Here is a 15,635-nt window from a genome sequence, read left to right as displayed (position 1 = left end):
TTGCAGTTTTTGGTTCTGATATCACATTCCTCCTTCATCTAACATAGACCAAACAACCTCCCTGAGCCTCACTGAGATGAACCAACAGAAAGCACAATTTGATCAACAAAATGACAACATCATAGCTATCCTTTTTTACCATTCCCTGCCCTTTCCAGATACCTGTTACAGCAGGAGTCCACCACAACAGCCAAGCAAATTCAGGGCATAGTGCTGGATTGGCTTCAGTAATTGAGGATAACAGGTGGCCTAGCCAAACAAGGAAGGTTTCCCATTCAAGAAGGTGGCTTGTATGACCATTGTTGAGCCAATTCTCACCACAGAAAGCTGAGGGAGGAGTCGGGTCAATTTTCTGGCATCCCACAGGAAACCGGGGGAGTCAATTTGTTTCCGATCTACCCGGTGGCAGCATGAGGCCATGACAATTTTAACCACTGGACCTCATAACCAAGCTGCCAGCTTGCTTCCCGCCTGGAATGGACATGAATTGGGTGAGAAGTGGCTTCTGTAAAATTGCCATCACCCAGATAAGTGTGGGGGAAGGGGGTCCTGGGGTGGGGAGGGGGGAAGGGGGGACTGTGGGGTGGTCTCATGGGAAAGAAGAAGCTGGAGTCTGGGGCAGAGGAGGCCTAAACTTTCTCTGTGGGGTGTGGAGGAGCACTCCTGACCTCCTGGTCCCACAACAGAATAAAAAACTTACCATGCAGGGCCTCTTCACGTCTCGATCTGCTTCTGTCCTGCTTCAGCCAGGCAGGAAAGCCACAGCAGCTTCCCCGCTCAGGCCCTGAGTTAAAATTACAGTCGGGGCCCAATTAGGTACTCAAAAGAGCAGGTTACAATCAGGGTAGTTAGGATCTACACGGGAAATCAGGGGATATGTCCCCGGGCATTTTAACTGACCACATGCCTGGGTTTTATGAAGATAATCCTCAAGTCTATTGATAATCAATTCCATTATTTTACACAGTACTGAAGAAAGATTTATTGGTCTGTCGTTGTCTGTCTCTGTTTTGTACTATGTTTTGAAAATGGGGACCACATTAGTCTGTTTCCAATTCACCGGTAACTCCCCAAGGTCCAGAGGCTCCCTCCTAATGATCATCAGTGCCAAACAAATCTCCTTACCGATCTCTCTCAATATAAATGATGGAAATGTATTTGTTTTGAGCCCTTTTAGCCTGTATAGAACTTTTATCTGATTTGTATTGTAATAGTTAATTCTGCTTAGGATATTTCTGTTTGGGCTTTGCACGTTGCTCAGTTCTTGCCTTATGAATACTTGAATGAAGTAATCCTTCACAATATTAAGTATCTTGTTCTCATCCACTGTTTCAGACTCATTTGCATCTTTTATGGAATTCATCTCGTTTCTGACTGTCCTGTTACTGTTGAAGGAATTTCTCACGTTAAATCCATTGATGATCATACTTCTTTAGTTTGCACTTGCTGATTCTGGGTGTTTACTTAGAATCATAAAATGATACAGCACAGAAGGAGACCAGGTGCCTGTACTGGCTCTTTGAAAGAGCTATCCAACAGCCCCACTCACCTGCTCTTTCCCCATAGCCCTGAAAATGTTTCCACTTCATTTATCCAATTCCCTTTTGAAAGCTATTATTGATCGGCTTCCTCCACCCTTTCAGGCAGTGCATTCCAAATCATAACAACTTGCTACATCAATGTGTTTTCCTCATATCCCCTCTGGCTCTTTTACCAAATACCTTAAATCTGTGTCCTCTGGTTATTGACCCTGCTGCCACTGGAAACAGTCTCTCCTTATTTACACTATCAAAACGCTTCATGATTTTGAACACCTCTATCAAATCTCCCCTTCTCTGCTCTTTCATCCTTGGTACCATTCTAGTAAATCTCCTCTGCACCCTCTTGACATCCCTTCTAAAGTGTGGTGCTTCAATTTATTAACCCATATTTGTCCAAGTGCTGATTAATTTTGTCCTGGTTAATGTCTCTAAAGGTTTACCCACCTCTGTTGTGAGCCTGATTGGCCTGTAGTTGCTGGGCTTATCTCACCGTCTTTGAACAGTGGTGTAACATTTGCAATCCTCCAGTCCTCTGGCACCACTCCCATATCTAAGGAGGATTGGAAGATTATGGCCAGACCCTCCACAATTTCCATCCTTACATCTCTCAGCAACCTAGGATGCATCCCATCTGGACCGGATGACTTTACTACTTTGAGGGCTGCCAACCTTTTAAGTTCCTCCTCTTTATCTATTTTTATCCTATCCAATTTCTCTACTACCTTCTCCTTTACTGTGGCATTGGCAGCATCCTCTTCTTTGTCTGGAACTATTGTCTGTTCCACCTGACTTTATTTTGTATTATTAGCCCTGGATTTGTCATACATCTTATTTAAGTCTCATTTTAATTTTAATTTTTCATCCAAGGTAGTCCATCTTATGCTGCACCCCCTTTACTTCTTGTCTAGTTTGTACTCTAATTATCTCCTGTTGGCACATTTATTATTGTTTGTCCACTTATCTGCCATTTTTCTTTCTGTTTATCTGTGCTCGCTGCCTTTTTATTTCACTGGAATTCCTTTTCCCCAGTGAAGAAACTTTTTTTTGACTGTTCCCTTTTTTTTTCAATTTTGTGCCTAAAAGGAATTGAATCCCTAATGCTAAACTGATTCTTTGTTGGGCAGACCCTAACTTTCTCTCACAATTTAAATCGTTTTCAGCTCTGAATGTTTTGAGTTTAATATTTCCTTCTCCAATCCACTAAACCTGAGTAATGAAGACACAGACCAGCCAATAAATTAACCCTGAGTGAAAAAGAGGTTAAGTCTCAGCGATAAACAGAAAGCACAACCAGTGGGTTGAATCTCAGTGATGGAGAGAATGCACAGCCAATAGATTACATTTCAGTGATGGAGAGAGAGCACGGTCAGTGGGTCAAATCTCAGTGATGGACAGAGAGCATGACCATTAAGCTTCTCCCCAGTCACTGTTGTGTGGACTGGTTTGAGGTCCGTTTCCTTGCGTTCAGCAAATTTTCTGCCCGTTGGCCTAAGCGAAGAGAATCAAACCTGGGCTTCATCCGAGGAGTTCTATGCTGATCAATTCATTGTGAAGATGCAATAATCTTGATCAATGAGGAGTGTTCTATATGTACAGGGCATGTCATGTATTGGAATTCTCACCTGCTAAGAAACATGGAACACGAGTGCTGTTGGGGTTCATAGCACTTGGGCTCTCTAACTGGACTCTGCTAAATGGTAAGTAATCCAGCCCGTTGTCAGAGTAGTTCTGGTTAATTGTCAGCAATCCCAGATCAATCGTTTGGTTTCGGATTCGATTTGCAGTAGATTTTCCGTTACCGTACACCATGCTGGAATCGATAAAGGCTGTTACTGCATTTATCTGTTCCCGAATGTTAACGTATCCAAACAATGAGCCCAGCTCACCAGTGCCACATACAGGAGCAGATCGAAAGAAAGGCATGCAGTGTATGGTGTCATTGAACTTGGAGTCATTGGGAGGTATCTGACAATAAAAGACAAGAACAACAATAAAACCAATTTCAGACATTTGTGCACACACAAGCTAATTAGCAAGATAAACTTTAGCGTTCCTTTCAGATAAAGCTCACTCTCAGAAATACACATGCAAATGCAGGTACACACTCTTTGACAAAATTGAAAACTTTTAATGTCATGAAATTTTGCTACTGGGTGAGATCCATCCCCAACCATCATGAGAGTCGTCAACCCTCCAAGATTGCCCTGGAATCTCCAGATATTGAAGATTAATCTCCTGGACACTGCTGCTAGCAAATCAGGAGAAAAATCAAAGTGGCATTAAAGACATTTGTGCTTTTTTTGTTTTCTTTCAACATTTTAATTTATTAGTTATAAAAATGTGGACGATGGGGAAAAAAAGGCTGTTTGATTGAATGGGGCAGTTGGAGGCGGGAAATCATATGATGAAACCTCCAAGAATACGACTAATCAGAGCTGGCAATCCTAACACTTATGGGGATATTTGTGCAAAACTGCAAGAGAGCTGCCTAAAGTTAGAAGGCTAGCCATTTTGTATGTGAAGCATCAAACGTTCCCAATATAACAATGCCATCTGTGGAAGGCCCCATATCAGCCATCAATAAAGAAGCAGGGTAGTATCAACCCTGTTTAGGCCGGACATTGGACGGGCATTGAGTGATTGCCAATATCAGTAACATTGCATTAGTTATAGTTGAATGATATTAGTTGGCTCTGATGTAAACCAATATACATGCATGTTCTATCTATCAGCAGCCAGTTAAATGGGGAATGATGATTTACTGGTTTCTGGTTGGTTCTGATGCATATGTCCATCACAGAGTAACAAAAACATAGCAAAGAAACTGATCCAAGCTAAACTTCACCATCGGCAACAGAGACTGATATAATCTTAGAGTGTTTCTGTCTGCACTATCCACAGTCACTAGGGGATTTCAGAAACATAGAATGAGCCATTGATCTCCAACCACTAAATTGATAGTTAATATAAAACATCCATCTGCCGCCTGTGGTTGTGTGGTGGGTATATATCAGTTACAGATAGAGACCTTGCTGGTGAATATCAGCGACTCACAAGTGACCCTGTGCATTTGCAGCGGGCATATATCAGCAATAACAACTTGCAATTATATAGAACCTTTAACATGAAAAAGCATCCAAAGATGTATCACAGAGGTGTAATCAAACACTCAGTCAAAGAAGTAAATAATAGGAGGGGTGTCCAAAAGCTTGGTAAAAGAAGTGGATTTTTAAAGGGGACTTGCAGGAGGAGAGGGAAGTGGAAAATGGTGGGGTTTCGGATGGGAATTCCATTGCATGGGGCCTAGGCAGCTGAAGGCGTGGTCACTGATGGTGAGATGAAGGGAGGGGATTTACAAGAGGCGAGAGTTGGAGGAATGCAGTTATGCTGGGGGAGGGAGATTGGCATGGAAGGGATGGGGTTGCATGGATAGGGGAGGTTACAGTGACGGAAGGCTGAAGCCATGAAAGGATTTAAACACAGGGATGATAATCTTAAATTAGATTAATTGTGGGACCCGGAACCAATGTAGGTCATCAAGAACAAGGGTGATGGATGAGTGGAACTTGGTGTTGGATAAAATTTGAATATCAGAGGTTTGAATGAGCTGAAGTTTACGGAGGGTAGCGGGTGCGAGGCTGGCCAGGAATAGTCAAGTCTGGAGGTGACAAATGCATGAATGAGAGTTTTAGCGGCAGATAGGCTGGAGTAGGAGAAGAGTCGGGCGGTTTTGCAGAAGTGGAAGTAGGTGGTCTTTGTGATGGAAAGGATATTGGGTAAGAAGCTGATCTTGGGGTCAAATAGGACGCCGAGTTTGCAAACAGTCTGCTTTGGCCTGAGACAGTGGTCGGGGAGGGGCACGAAATCAGTGGCAAGGTGGAGCTTGTGGCGGGGTCCGAAGATGATGGCTCCCAATGTAAAAATGTAAATTGGATGATGTTGCAGCTCATCCAAGACTGGATGTTGGACAAGTGGTGGAGGGGTTTAGAGAGGTAATGGAGGGGTAGATCTGGGTGTCATCAGTATACACATGGATGCTGACACCCATGTCTGAAGATGACGTTGCCAATTGGTGGCATGTAGATGAGGAAGAGGAAGGCGTCAAAAATAGAACCTTGAAAAATTCCAAAGGTAAAGGGGACAGGAAGAGAAACTATTACTGGAGATGTTCTGGCTACAATCAAATAGGTAGAAGTGCACCAAGCAAGGGAATCTCATAGAGCTGGACAATGGAGGAGAAGCATTGGAGGAGAAGGTCAACAGTGTCAAAGGCTGCAGAGAGGTCAAATTGGATGAGGAGGGATAATTTATCATGGCCACAGTCAATGAGGATGTCATTTGTCCCTTTGATTAGTATCGTTCGATGCTGGGGATGAAATCTGATTGGAGTTGCAGGAAAGATGGGCATGGATTTGGTAAGCAACATGTTCAAGAACTTTGGAAAGGGAGTTTGGAGATGAAGCATTAGTTTGCAGGGACAAAGTAGAGTGCACTTTTTGAGGAGGGGAGTGATGCTGGTGATTTTGAAAAGGAGGGACACACAATGATTTCTCACTAAGGTTTTGAGGCGTGAACTACACAGGCAGGCTAATACAAAATTGTTGCTTCAATGCCGGAAACTGGACTGTTTTTCTAGTTTCTTTGTGAAGTTGCTAAGGAACTGAAGTTAAAATCATACTGGCTCTGTGCTGATTCTGTCTCATATCAAGTACAAAGAATCCTGACCATGATGGGAAAACATGGGCTTTTCCTTGCACATGTTTTGTCACAGTTAATGCCATCGTTGAATGTTTGGACACTGCCAGATTGAGGGGCCATGTCCAAGTCATGGTCAAGCCATTGGCCCCACTGCACAAAGATGTGAGTATTGTCCTGATCCAGCGGTATATTCGGATTGGCCATCTGCAGGATCTGGTTCGATACACTTCGCACCTGAGAAAGGAATAGAAATAAATTAAAATGTAAATCTACGTTAAGCCTTATCCTTGAGAACACCGAGCCTGACTCTGAAAATCCACAGTGTACGATCCTGGTGAAAGTGTCCTGTCCTCTGTCCTCACTGAAGTATCTGGGATCAGAAGGAGCTTCTATTATCAATGTATAGCTGCCAATCGCTGCAGAGCAAGGGGATGTGGGGGGTGGGGGGGATGAGAGAAATGGCATATTCCAGCCACTACAGCCAATCATGGCAGCCCCAGCCAAACTTGTAAGTTTCAATGGTCCTATCAGCTCCCTTGTAAGGGGAGCCCAGTAGGCCGAAAGCGGAGGTTAAGTCTTTGTTGGTCCAGGTCACGACACAGACATTAACCACTCAGTGGGTCCCACACTGTTGGCAGAAGGTCTGGTATACTTCCCTTCACCTGGAGTAACTGCCTGGCAGATCCTAAACTGAGGCCAAGGGCAGTCATGGGCCTGGGACTTCACTCACCCAACCCACGCCACATCTGACAGAGGGAATCATGCTTGGGGTGGATGTTACTTCCGCCCCAAACATGGCCTCCTGTACAGTCACAGCAGAAGCTTGGACCTGGATATGCTAAGTCCCAGCCTAGTTTGTGGGCCTTTGGTCACACTCCTGTCCAGCTTATGGCAAGAATGCACATAAGGCACATGGACTTTCAAGGCCCATTTGAGAAACTCTTGTTCATATTGAGGAGATTTTCCACTCCCATGGATCAGTGGTGTGAGTGTATGCCAGGCACACAGCCATGGATAAATGGGCATGGAGAATCGGGTTCCCTGGTATATACCGGGGATTGTGATGAGGCAGCAGAAGTCTCAAGCCATTGAAGTCCACGATTCTTATCAGACCTGCACATCATAACTGTGCATCTGTATAAACCAGACAAATTTACATCCAGACTTCCTGGCCTGCAGCACCAACATTTTTAACGCTGTATTGCAAGGGCACTATTCCCCACGTATGTGAATCCACAAACACTAACAGAGCTTCTTAGTGGATGAAGGCATATCTGCTGACATCTTCCAAGAAGCTCTGCCTTCACCAGCTGCTGTTGACCAGGAGGCTATCTCCAGGTTGGGACTGTGCCCTTGAAATCTCATCTTGTTAGCCAGCAGAAAAATAGTTTAGAGATACTGGAAACTGAAGGATCACATGCAAAGTGGCAGAAATAGGCACAACCTACACATCAACATGGATATCAGTAAGTGTCTCTGCATCGTGTAGCGAGGTTGTTTTACAACAAGTTAATATGTTATGACTTTGGAAGCTGTGAGATTCTCAAGGTTTTCAATTATACATTGTATCCTGAAGCTCTTCCCTATTGAGGTATGGGCATGCAGAAGATTATTGAAAGGGATTGGCTTGGGCAAACAGGAAATGTGGAACAGGTAGACAGGCAACATTTTAGAGCATGCAATCTTGCATCATCCACTCGATACGTGATACTGTTGGGTGCTGTTTACTTATCAGATTCCTTTAAGTAAGCATCTGTTCTCAGGTTGTGCAGGTGCTGTACAAAGTCATGGAAAATATAGTTCCAGGTCTAGAATTCAGCAGAGGAGGATGATTCAGTGAAGGCTGGGAAGGAACAGGCGTAGTTCATAAGGGACTTCTACTTTCAGCAATTGTTTAGCTTGGTTCTCTGCCTCTATTTTATATTACAGGCATTGTCTTTTACCCCAGGCTCTCTAAACCTGGATGACTTGGAAATGTGAAAGGTACTTTTCTCCTTCAGTGCTGAGGGTAGTATTGTGATAGAGCCAAAATTGAAGCAATTCTCTGTTGCCTCATCCATAGTGTTTATCTAAGTGAGTATTACACTTACTAGTGGCAGACGGAATCCTGAATATAATGTTCTCCTGGTCCAACCCTTTGGAAGTGAAAATCCATCCTCGTACTGAGCTGGGAGCCAGCGGGCAAATGCAACATTAGCTGCTCCCAGGCGAGGAATCTTCCTGGAAATAAAACAAAACAGATGAGTTTATTTAATCTCAAGTTTGTCTAACTTAAAACTCCGAATGCAGCCCCCCACCCCGCTCCTCGCGGAACCTATACGGGATTATCCTTCCAACCTCTATAAATCCTAGGGCCAGACAGAACTACCCTTCTAACCCTCTACCGACCCCATGACCTGCATAGGCTTGTTCTTCCAATTATGAAGGGTTCCAGGTCTGGGAAAGGACTGCCCTTCCAACCTGACTGACTGTAGGACCTGTACAGATCTGTCTTTCCAATTCCTAAGTACCCCAACACTTGTACAGAACGGCCCTGCTAATCTCTACTGATCCCAAGACCTAATTAGGACCAAACACCACTAATAATCCTGATGCCAGAATTGCCAGATGCTGACTGTTCCACACAGCTTTTTTAACCCTTCCCTACATTTAGGGAAGTGTTTCCTCTGTTGGTGCTTCCATCACAACAAGAAGGCTATGATCAGGCTGCACCAGGACTAAAATGGATGTTTACCATTACATGGCTGCATACCTCCTCACCTCTCCACATCTGTGGGCACAATACCACAGGCGCTTCTTCATCTCATTATATATTTCTACGTTATAAAGGCCTGTGTATGTGGCTCATTATCTGGTAAAAATCACTCAGTATCTGGTGTATATGAATCAGTACTTGCTGTGTGTGTGATCTATATGGCACAATACCCAGCTGGTGTGAGATTCAGTACCCAGCTGGTGTAGGATTCAGTACCCAGCTGGTGCAGGATTCAGCACCCAACTGGTGTGAGATTCAGCATCCAGCTGGTGCAGGATTCAGTACCCACCTGGTGTAGGATTCAGTATCCAGCTGGTGTGAGATTTAGTACCCAGCTGGTGTGAGATTCAGTACCCAGCTGGTGCAGGATTCAGTACCCACCTGGTGTAGGATTCAGTACCCAGCTGGTGCAGAATTCAGGACCCAACTGGTGTGAGATTCAGTATCCAGCTGGTGTAGGATTCAGTACCCACCTGATGTAGGATTCAGTACCCAGCTGGTGTGAGATTCAGTACCCAGCTGGTGTTGGATTCAAATCCCAGCTGGTGTAGGATTCAGTATCCAGCTGGTGCGAGATTTAGTACCCAGCTGGTGTGAGATTCAGTACCCAGCTGGTGCAGGATTCAGTACCCAGCTGGTGCGAGATTCAGTACCCAGCAGGTGTGAGATTCAGTACCCAGCTGGTGCAGGATTCAGCACCCAACTGGTGTGAGATTCAGCATCCAGCTGGTACAGGATTCAGTACCCACCTGGTGTAGGATTCAGTACCCAGCAGGTGTGAGATTCAGTACCCAGCTGGTGCAGGATTCAGCACCCAACTGGTGTGAGATTCAGCATCCAGCTGGTGCAGGATTCAGTACCCACCTGGTGTAGGATTCAGTACCCAGCTGGTGTGAGATTCAGTACCCAGCAGGTGTGAGATTCAGTACCCAGCTGGTGTAGGATTCAGTACCCAGCTGGTGCGAGATTCAGTACCCAGCTGGTGTGAGATTCAGTACCCAGCTGGTGTAGGATTCAGTACCCAGCTGGTGCAGGATTCAGCACCCAACTGGTGTGAGATTCAGCATCCAGCTGGTGCAGGATTCAGTACCCACCTGGTGTAGGATTCAGTATCCAGCTGGTGTGAGATTCAGTACCCACCTGGTGTAGGATTCAGTATCCAGCTGGTGCAGGATTCAGTACCCAACTGCTGTGAGATTCAGTACCCAGCTGGTGCAGGATTCAGTACCCACCTGGTGTAGGATTCAGTATCCAGCTGGTGTGAGATTCAGTACCCACCTGGTGTAGGATTCAGTATCCAGCTGGTGCAGGATTCAGTACCCAACTGCTGTGAGATTCAGCATCCAGCTGGTGCAGGATTCAGTACCCACCTGGTGTAGGATTCAGTATCCAGCTGGTGTGAGATTCAGGACCCAACTGGTGTGAGATTCAGTACCCAGCTGGTGTGAGATTCAGTATCCAGCTGGTGTAGGAGTCTGTACGCAGCTGGTGTGAGATTCAGTACCCAGCTGGTGTAGGATTCAGTACCGAGCTGGTGTGGAATTCAGTACCCAGCAGGTGTGAGATTCAGTACCCAGCTGGTGTGAGATTCAGTACCCAGCTGGTGCAGAATTCAGGACCCAACTGGTGTGAGATTCAGTATCCAGCTGGTGTAGGAGTCAGTACCCACCTGGTGTACGATTCAGTATCCTGCTGGTGCAGGATTCAGTACCCAGCTGGTGTGAGATTCAGTATCCAGCTGGTGTTGGATTCAAATCCCAGCTGGTGTGGGATTAAGTACCCAGCTGGTGTGGGATTCAGGACCCAGCTGGTGTGAGATTCAGTACCCAACTGGTGTAGGATTCAGTACCCAGCTGGTGTGGGATTCATCACATGGCTGGTGTAGGATTCAGGACCCAGCTGCTGTGAGATTCAGTACCCAGCTGGTGTAGGATTCAATAACAAGCTGGTGGAGGATTCAGTACCCAGCTGGTGTGAGATTCAGTACCGAGCTGGTTTCAGATTCAGTACCCAGCTGGTGTGGGATTCAGTACCCAGCTGGTGTGAGATTCATATCCTAGCTGGTGTGACATTCAGTACCCAGCTGGTGTCGGATTCAGTACCCAGCTGGTGTGGGTTTCAGTACCCAGCTGGTGTGAAATTAAGTACCCAGGTGGTGTCGGATTCCGTACCCAGCTGGTGTGAGATTCAGTACCCAGCTGATGTGGGATTCAGTACCCAGCTGGTGTGAGATTCATTACCCAGCTGGTGTGAGATTCAGTACCCAGTTGGTGTGAGGTTCAGTACCCAGCTGGTGTGAGATTTAGAACCTAGCTGGTGTAGAATTCAGCACCCAGCTGGTGTAGGATTCAGTACCCAGCTGGTGTGAGATTCAGTACCCAGCTGGTGTGAAATTCAGTACCCAGCTGGTGTGAGATTGAGTACCCAGCTGGTGTAGGATTCAAATCCCAGCTGACGTGGGATTCAGTATCCAGCTGGTGTAGGATTCAGTACCCAGCTGGTGTGAGATTCAGTACCCAGCTGGTGTGAGATTCTGTACCCAGCTGCTGTGAGATTCAGTAGCCAGCTGGTGTAGGATCCAGTACCCAGCTGGTGTGGGTTTCAGTACCCAGCTGGTGTAGGGTTCATTACCCAGCTGGTGTGAGATTCAGTCCCAGCTGGTGTGAGATTCAGTACTCTGCTGGTGTTGGATTCAGTACCCAGCTGGTATGAGATTCAGTACCCAGTTGGTTTGAGATTCAGCACCCAGCTGGTGTGAGATTCAGTACCCAGCTGGTGTGTGATTCAGTAGCCAGCTTGTGTAGGCTTCAGTACCGACCTGGTATGAGATTCAGTACCCAGCTCGTGTAGGATTCAGTGCCCAGGTGGAGTGAGATTCAGTACCCAGCTGGTGTGAGATTCAGTACTGAGCTGGTATGAGATTTAGTACCCAGCTGGTGTTAGATTCATTACCCAGCTGGTGTGAGATTCAGTACCCAGCTGGTGTGAGATTCAGTACTGAGCTGGTATGAGATTTAGTACCCAGCTGGTGTTAGATTCATTACCCAGCTGGTGTGTGATTCAGTAGCCAGCTTGTGTAGGATTCAGTACCTAGCTTGTGTAGGCTTCAGTACCGACCTGGTATGAGATTCAGTACCCAGCTCATCTGGGATTCAGTACCCACTTGGTGTGAGATTCAGTACCCAGCTGGTGTAGGATTCAGTACCCAGCTGGAGTGAGATTCAGTCCCCAGCTGGTGTAGGATTCAGTGCCCAGCTGGTGTTGGATTCAGGACCCAGATGGTGTAGGATTCAGTACACAGCTGGTGTGAGATTCAGTACCCAGCTGGTGTGAGATTCAGTACCCAGCTGGCGTGAGATTCAGTACCCAGCTGGTGTGGGATTCAGTACCCAGCTGGTGCAGAATTCAGGACCCAACTGGTGTGAGATTCAGTACCCAGCTGGTGTAGGATTCAGTACCCACCTGGTGTAGGATTCAGTGCCCAGGTGGAGTGAGATTCAGTACACAGCTGGTGTGAGATTCAGTACCCAGCTGGTGTGGGATTCAATACCCAGCTGGTGTCGGATTCAGTACCCAGCTTTTGTGGGTTTCAGTACCCAGCTGGTGTGAAATTAAGTACCCAGGTGGTATCGGATTCTGTACCCAGCTGGTGTGAGATTCAGTACCCAGCTGATGTGGGATTCAGTACCCAGCTGGTGTGAGATTCATTACCCAGCTAGTGTGGGATTCAGTACCCAGCTGGTGTGAGGTTCAGTACCCAGCTGGTGTGAGATTTAGAACCCAGCTGGTGTAGAATTCAGCACCCAGCTGGTGTAGGATTCAGTACCCAGCTGGTGTGAGATTCAGTACCCAGCTGGTGTGAAATTCAGTACCCAGCTGGTGTGAGATTCAGTATCCAGCTGGTGTAGGATTCAGTACCCAGCTGGTGTGAGATTCTGTACCCAGCTGCTGTGAGATTCAGTAGCCAGCTGATGTAGGATCCAGTACCCAGCTGGTGTGGGTTTCAGTACCCAGCTGGTGTAGGGTTCATTACCCAGCTGTTGTGAGATTCAGTCCCAGCTGGTGTGAGATTCAGTACTCTGCTGGTGTTGGATTCAGTACCCAGCTGGTATGAGATTCAGTACCCAGTTGGTGTGAGATTCAGTACCCAGCTGGTGTGAGATTCAGTACCGAGCTGGCGTGATATTCAGTTCCCAGCTGGTGTGAGATTCTGCACCCAGCTTTTGTCGGCTTCAGTACCCACTTGGTGTGAGATTCAGTACCCAGCTGGTGTAGGTTTCAGTACCCAGCTGGAGTGAGATTCAGTACCCAGCTGGTGTAGGTTTCAGTACCCAGCTGGTGTGAGATTCAGTACCCAGCTGGTGTGAGATTCAGTACCCAGCTGGTGTGAGATTCAGTACCCAGCTGGTGTGAGATTCAGTACCCAGCTGGTGTTGGATTCAGGACCCAGATGGTGTGAGATTCACTACCCAGCTGGTGTCGGATTCAGTACCCAGCTGGTGTGAGATTCTGTACCCAGCTGGTGTGAGATTCAGTACCCAGCTGGTGTGAGATTCAGTATCCAGCTGGTGTAGGATTTAGTACCCAGCTGGTGTGAGATTCTGTACCCAGCTGGTGTGAGATTCAGTATCCAGCTGGTGGAGGATCCAGTACCCAGCTGGTGTGGGTTTCAGTATCCAGCTGGTGTTGGATTCAGAACCCAGCTGGTGAGAGATTCAGTACCCAGCTGATATGAGATTCAGCACCCAGCTGGTGTATGATTCTGTACCCAGCTGGTGTGGGATTCAGTACCCAGCTGGTGTAAGGATTCAGTACCCAGCTGGTGTACGATTCAGTACCCAGCTGGTGTGAGATTCAGTACCCGGCTTTTGTGAGATTCAGTATGGGCTGGTGTGCGATTCAGTACCCAGCTGGTGTAGGATTCAGTACTCAGCTGGTGTAGGATTCAGTACCCAGCTGGGATAGGATTCAGTACCCAGCTGGTGTAGGATTCAGTACCCAGCTGGTGTAGGATTCAATACCCGGCTGGGATAGGATTCAGTACCCAGCTGGCGTAGGATTCAGTACCCAGCTGGTGTAGGTTTCAGTACCGAGCTGGTGTAGGATTCAGTCCCGAGCTGGTGTGGGATTCAGTACCCGGCTGGTGTGAGATTAAGTACCCGGCTGGTGTGCGATTCAGTACCCAGCTGGCGTAGGATTCAGTACCCAGCTGGCGTACGATTCAGTACCCAGCTGATGTGAGATTCAGTATCCAGCTGGTGTCGGATTCAATACCCAGCTGGTATAGGATTCAGTACCCAGCTGGTGTAGGATTCAGTACCCAGCTGGTGTAGGATTCAGTGCCCAGGTGGAGTGAGATTCAGTACACAGCTGGTGTGAGATTCAGTACCCAGCTGGTGTGGGATTCAATACCCAGCTGGTGTCGGATTCAGTACCCAGCTTTTGTGGGTTTCAGTACCCAGCTGGTGTGAAATTAAGTACCCAGGTGGTATCGGATTCTGTACCCAGCTGGTGTGAGATTCAGTACCCAGCTGATGTGGGATTCAGTACCCAGCTGGTGTGAGATTCATTACCCAGCTAGTGTGGGATTCAGTACCCAGCTGGTGTGAGGTTCAGTACCCAGCTGGTGTGAGATTTAGAACCCAGCTGGTGTAGAATTCAGCACCCAGCTGGTGTAGGATTCAGTACCCAGCTGGTGTGAGATTCAGTACCCAGCTGGTGTGAAATTCAGTACCCAGCTGGTGTGAGATTCAGTATCCAGCTGGTGTAGGATTCAGTACCCAGCTGGTGTGAGATTCTGTACCCAGCTGCTGTGAGATTCAGTAGCCAGCTGATGTAGGATCCAGTACCCAGCTGGTGTGGGTTTCAGTACCCAGCTGGTGTAGGGTTCATTACCCAGCTGTTGTGAGATTCAGTCCCAGCTGGTGTGAGATTCAGTACTCTGCTGGTGTTGGATTCAGTACCCAGCTGGTATGAGATTCAGTACCCAGTTGGTGTGAGATTCAGTACCCAGCTGGTGTGAGATTCAGTACCGAGCTGGCGTGATATTCAGTTCCCAGCTGGTGTGAGATTCTGCACCCAGCTTTTGTCGGCTTCAGTACCCACTTGGTGTGAGATTCAGTACCCAGCTGGTGTAGGTTTCAGTACCCAGCTGGAGTGAGATTCAGTACCCAGCTGGTGTAGGTTTCAGTACCCAGCTGGTGTGAGATTCAGTACCCAGCTGGTGTGAGATTCAGTACCCAGCTGGTGTGAGATTCAGTACCCAGCTGGTGTGAGATTCAGTACCCAGCTGGTGTTGGATTCAGGACCCAGATGGTGTGAGATTCACTACCCAGCTGGTGTCGGATTCAGTACCCAGCTGGTGTGAGATTCTGTACCCAGCTGGTGTGAGATTCAGTACCCAGCTGGTGTGAGATTCAGTATCCAGCTGGTGTAGGATTTAGTACCCAGCTGGTGTGAGATTCTGTACCCAGCTGGTGTGAGATTCAGTATCCAGCTGGTGGAGGATCCAGTACCCAGCTGGTGTGGGTTTCAGTATCCAGCTGGTGTTGGATTCAGAACCCAGCTGGTGAGAGATTCAGTACCCAGCTGATATGAGATTCAGCACCCAGCTGGTGTATGATTCTGTACCCAGCTGGTGT

At 47.2% G+C, this 15,635-nt stretch overlaps 1 protein-coding gene across 1 annotated transcript in view; it reads right to left on the bottom strand.

Moving 5' to 3' along the window:
• Positions 1-15,635, bottom strand: part of LOC139226457 (myeloperoxidase-like) — a 114,123-nt gene that overhangs the window by 19,172 nt on the left and 79,316 nt on the right. The window contains exons 5-7 of the mRNA XM_070857240.1: positions 8,330-8,459; positions 6,267-6,473; positions 3,164-3,506 (exon numbers count right to left, since the gene is read on the bottom strand). Coding sequence (XP_070713341.1) covers positions 3,164-3,506; positions 6,267-6,473; positions 8,330-8,459 — 680 coding nt within the window. The remainder of the gene's footprint in view (positions 1-3,163; positions 3,507-6,266; positions 6,474-8,329; positions 8,460-15,635) is intronic.

This window comes from Pristiophorus japonicus, chromosome 16 (assembly GCF_044704955.1).
Source record: "Pristiophorus japonicus isolate sPriJap1 chromosome 16, sPriJap1.hap1, whole genome shotgun sequence".
Lineage (NCBI taxonomy): Eukaryota > Metazoa > Chordata > Chondrichthyes > Pristiophoridae > Pristiophorus > Pristiophorus japonicus.
Note: the sequence above shows the minus strand (reverse complement) of the source record. Positions and strands in the feature narration are given on the sequence as shown.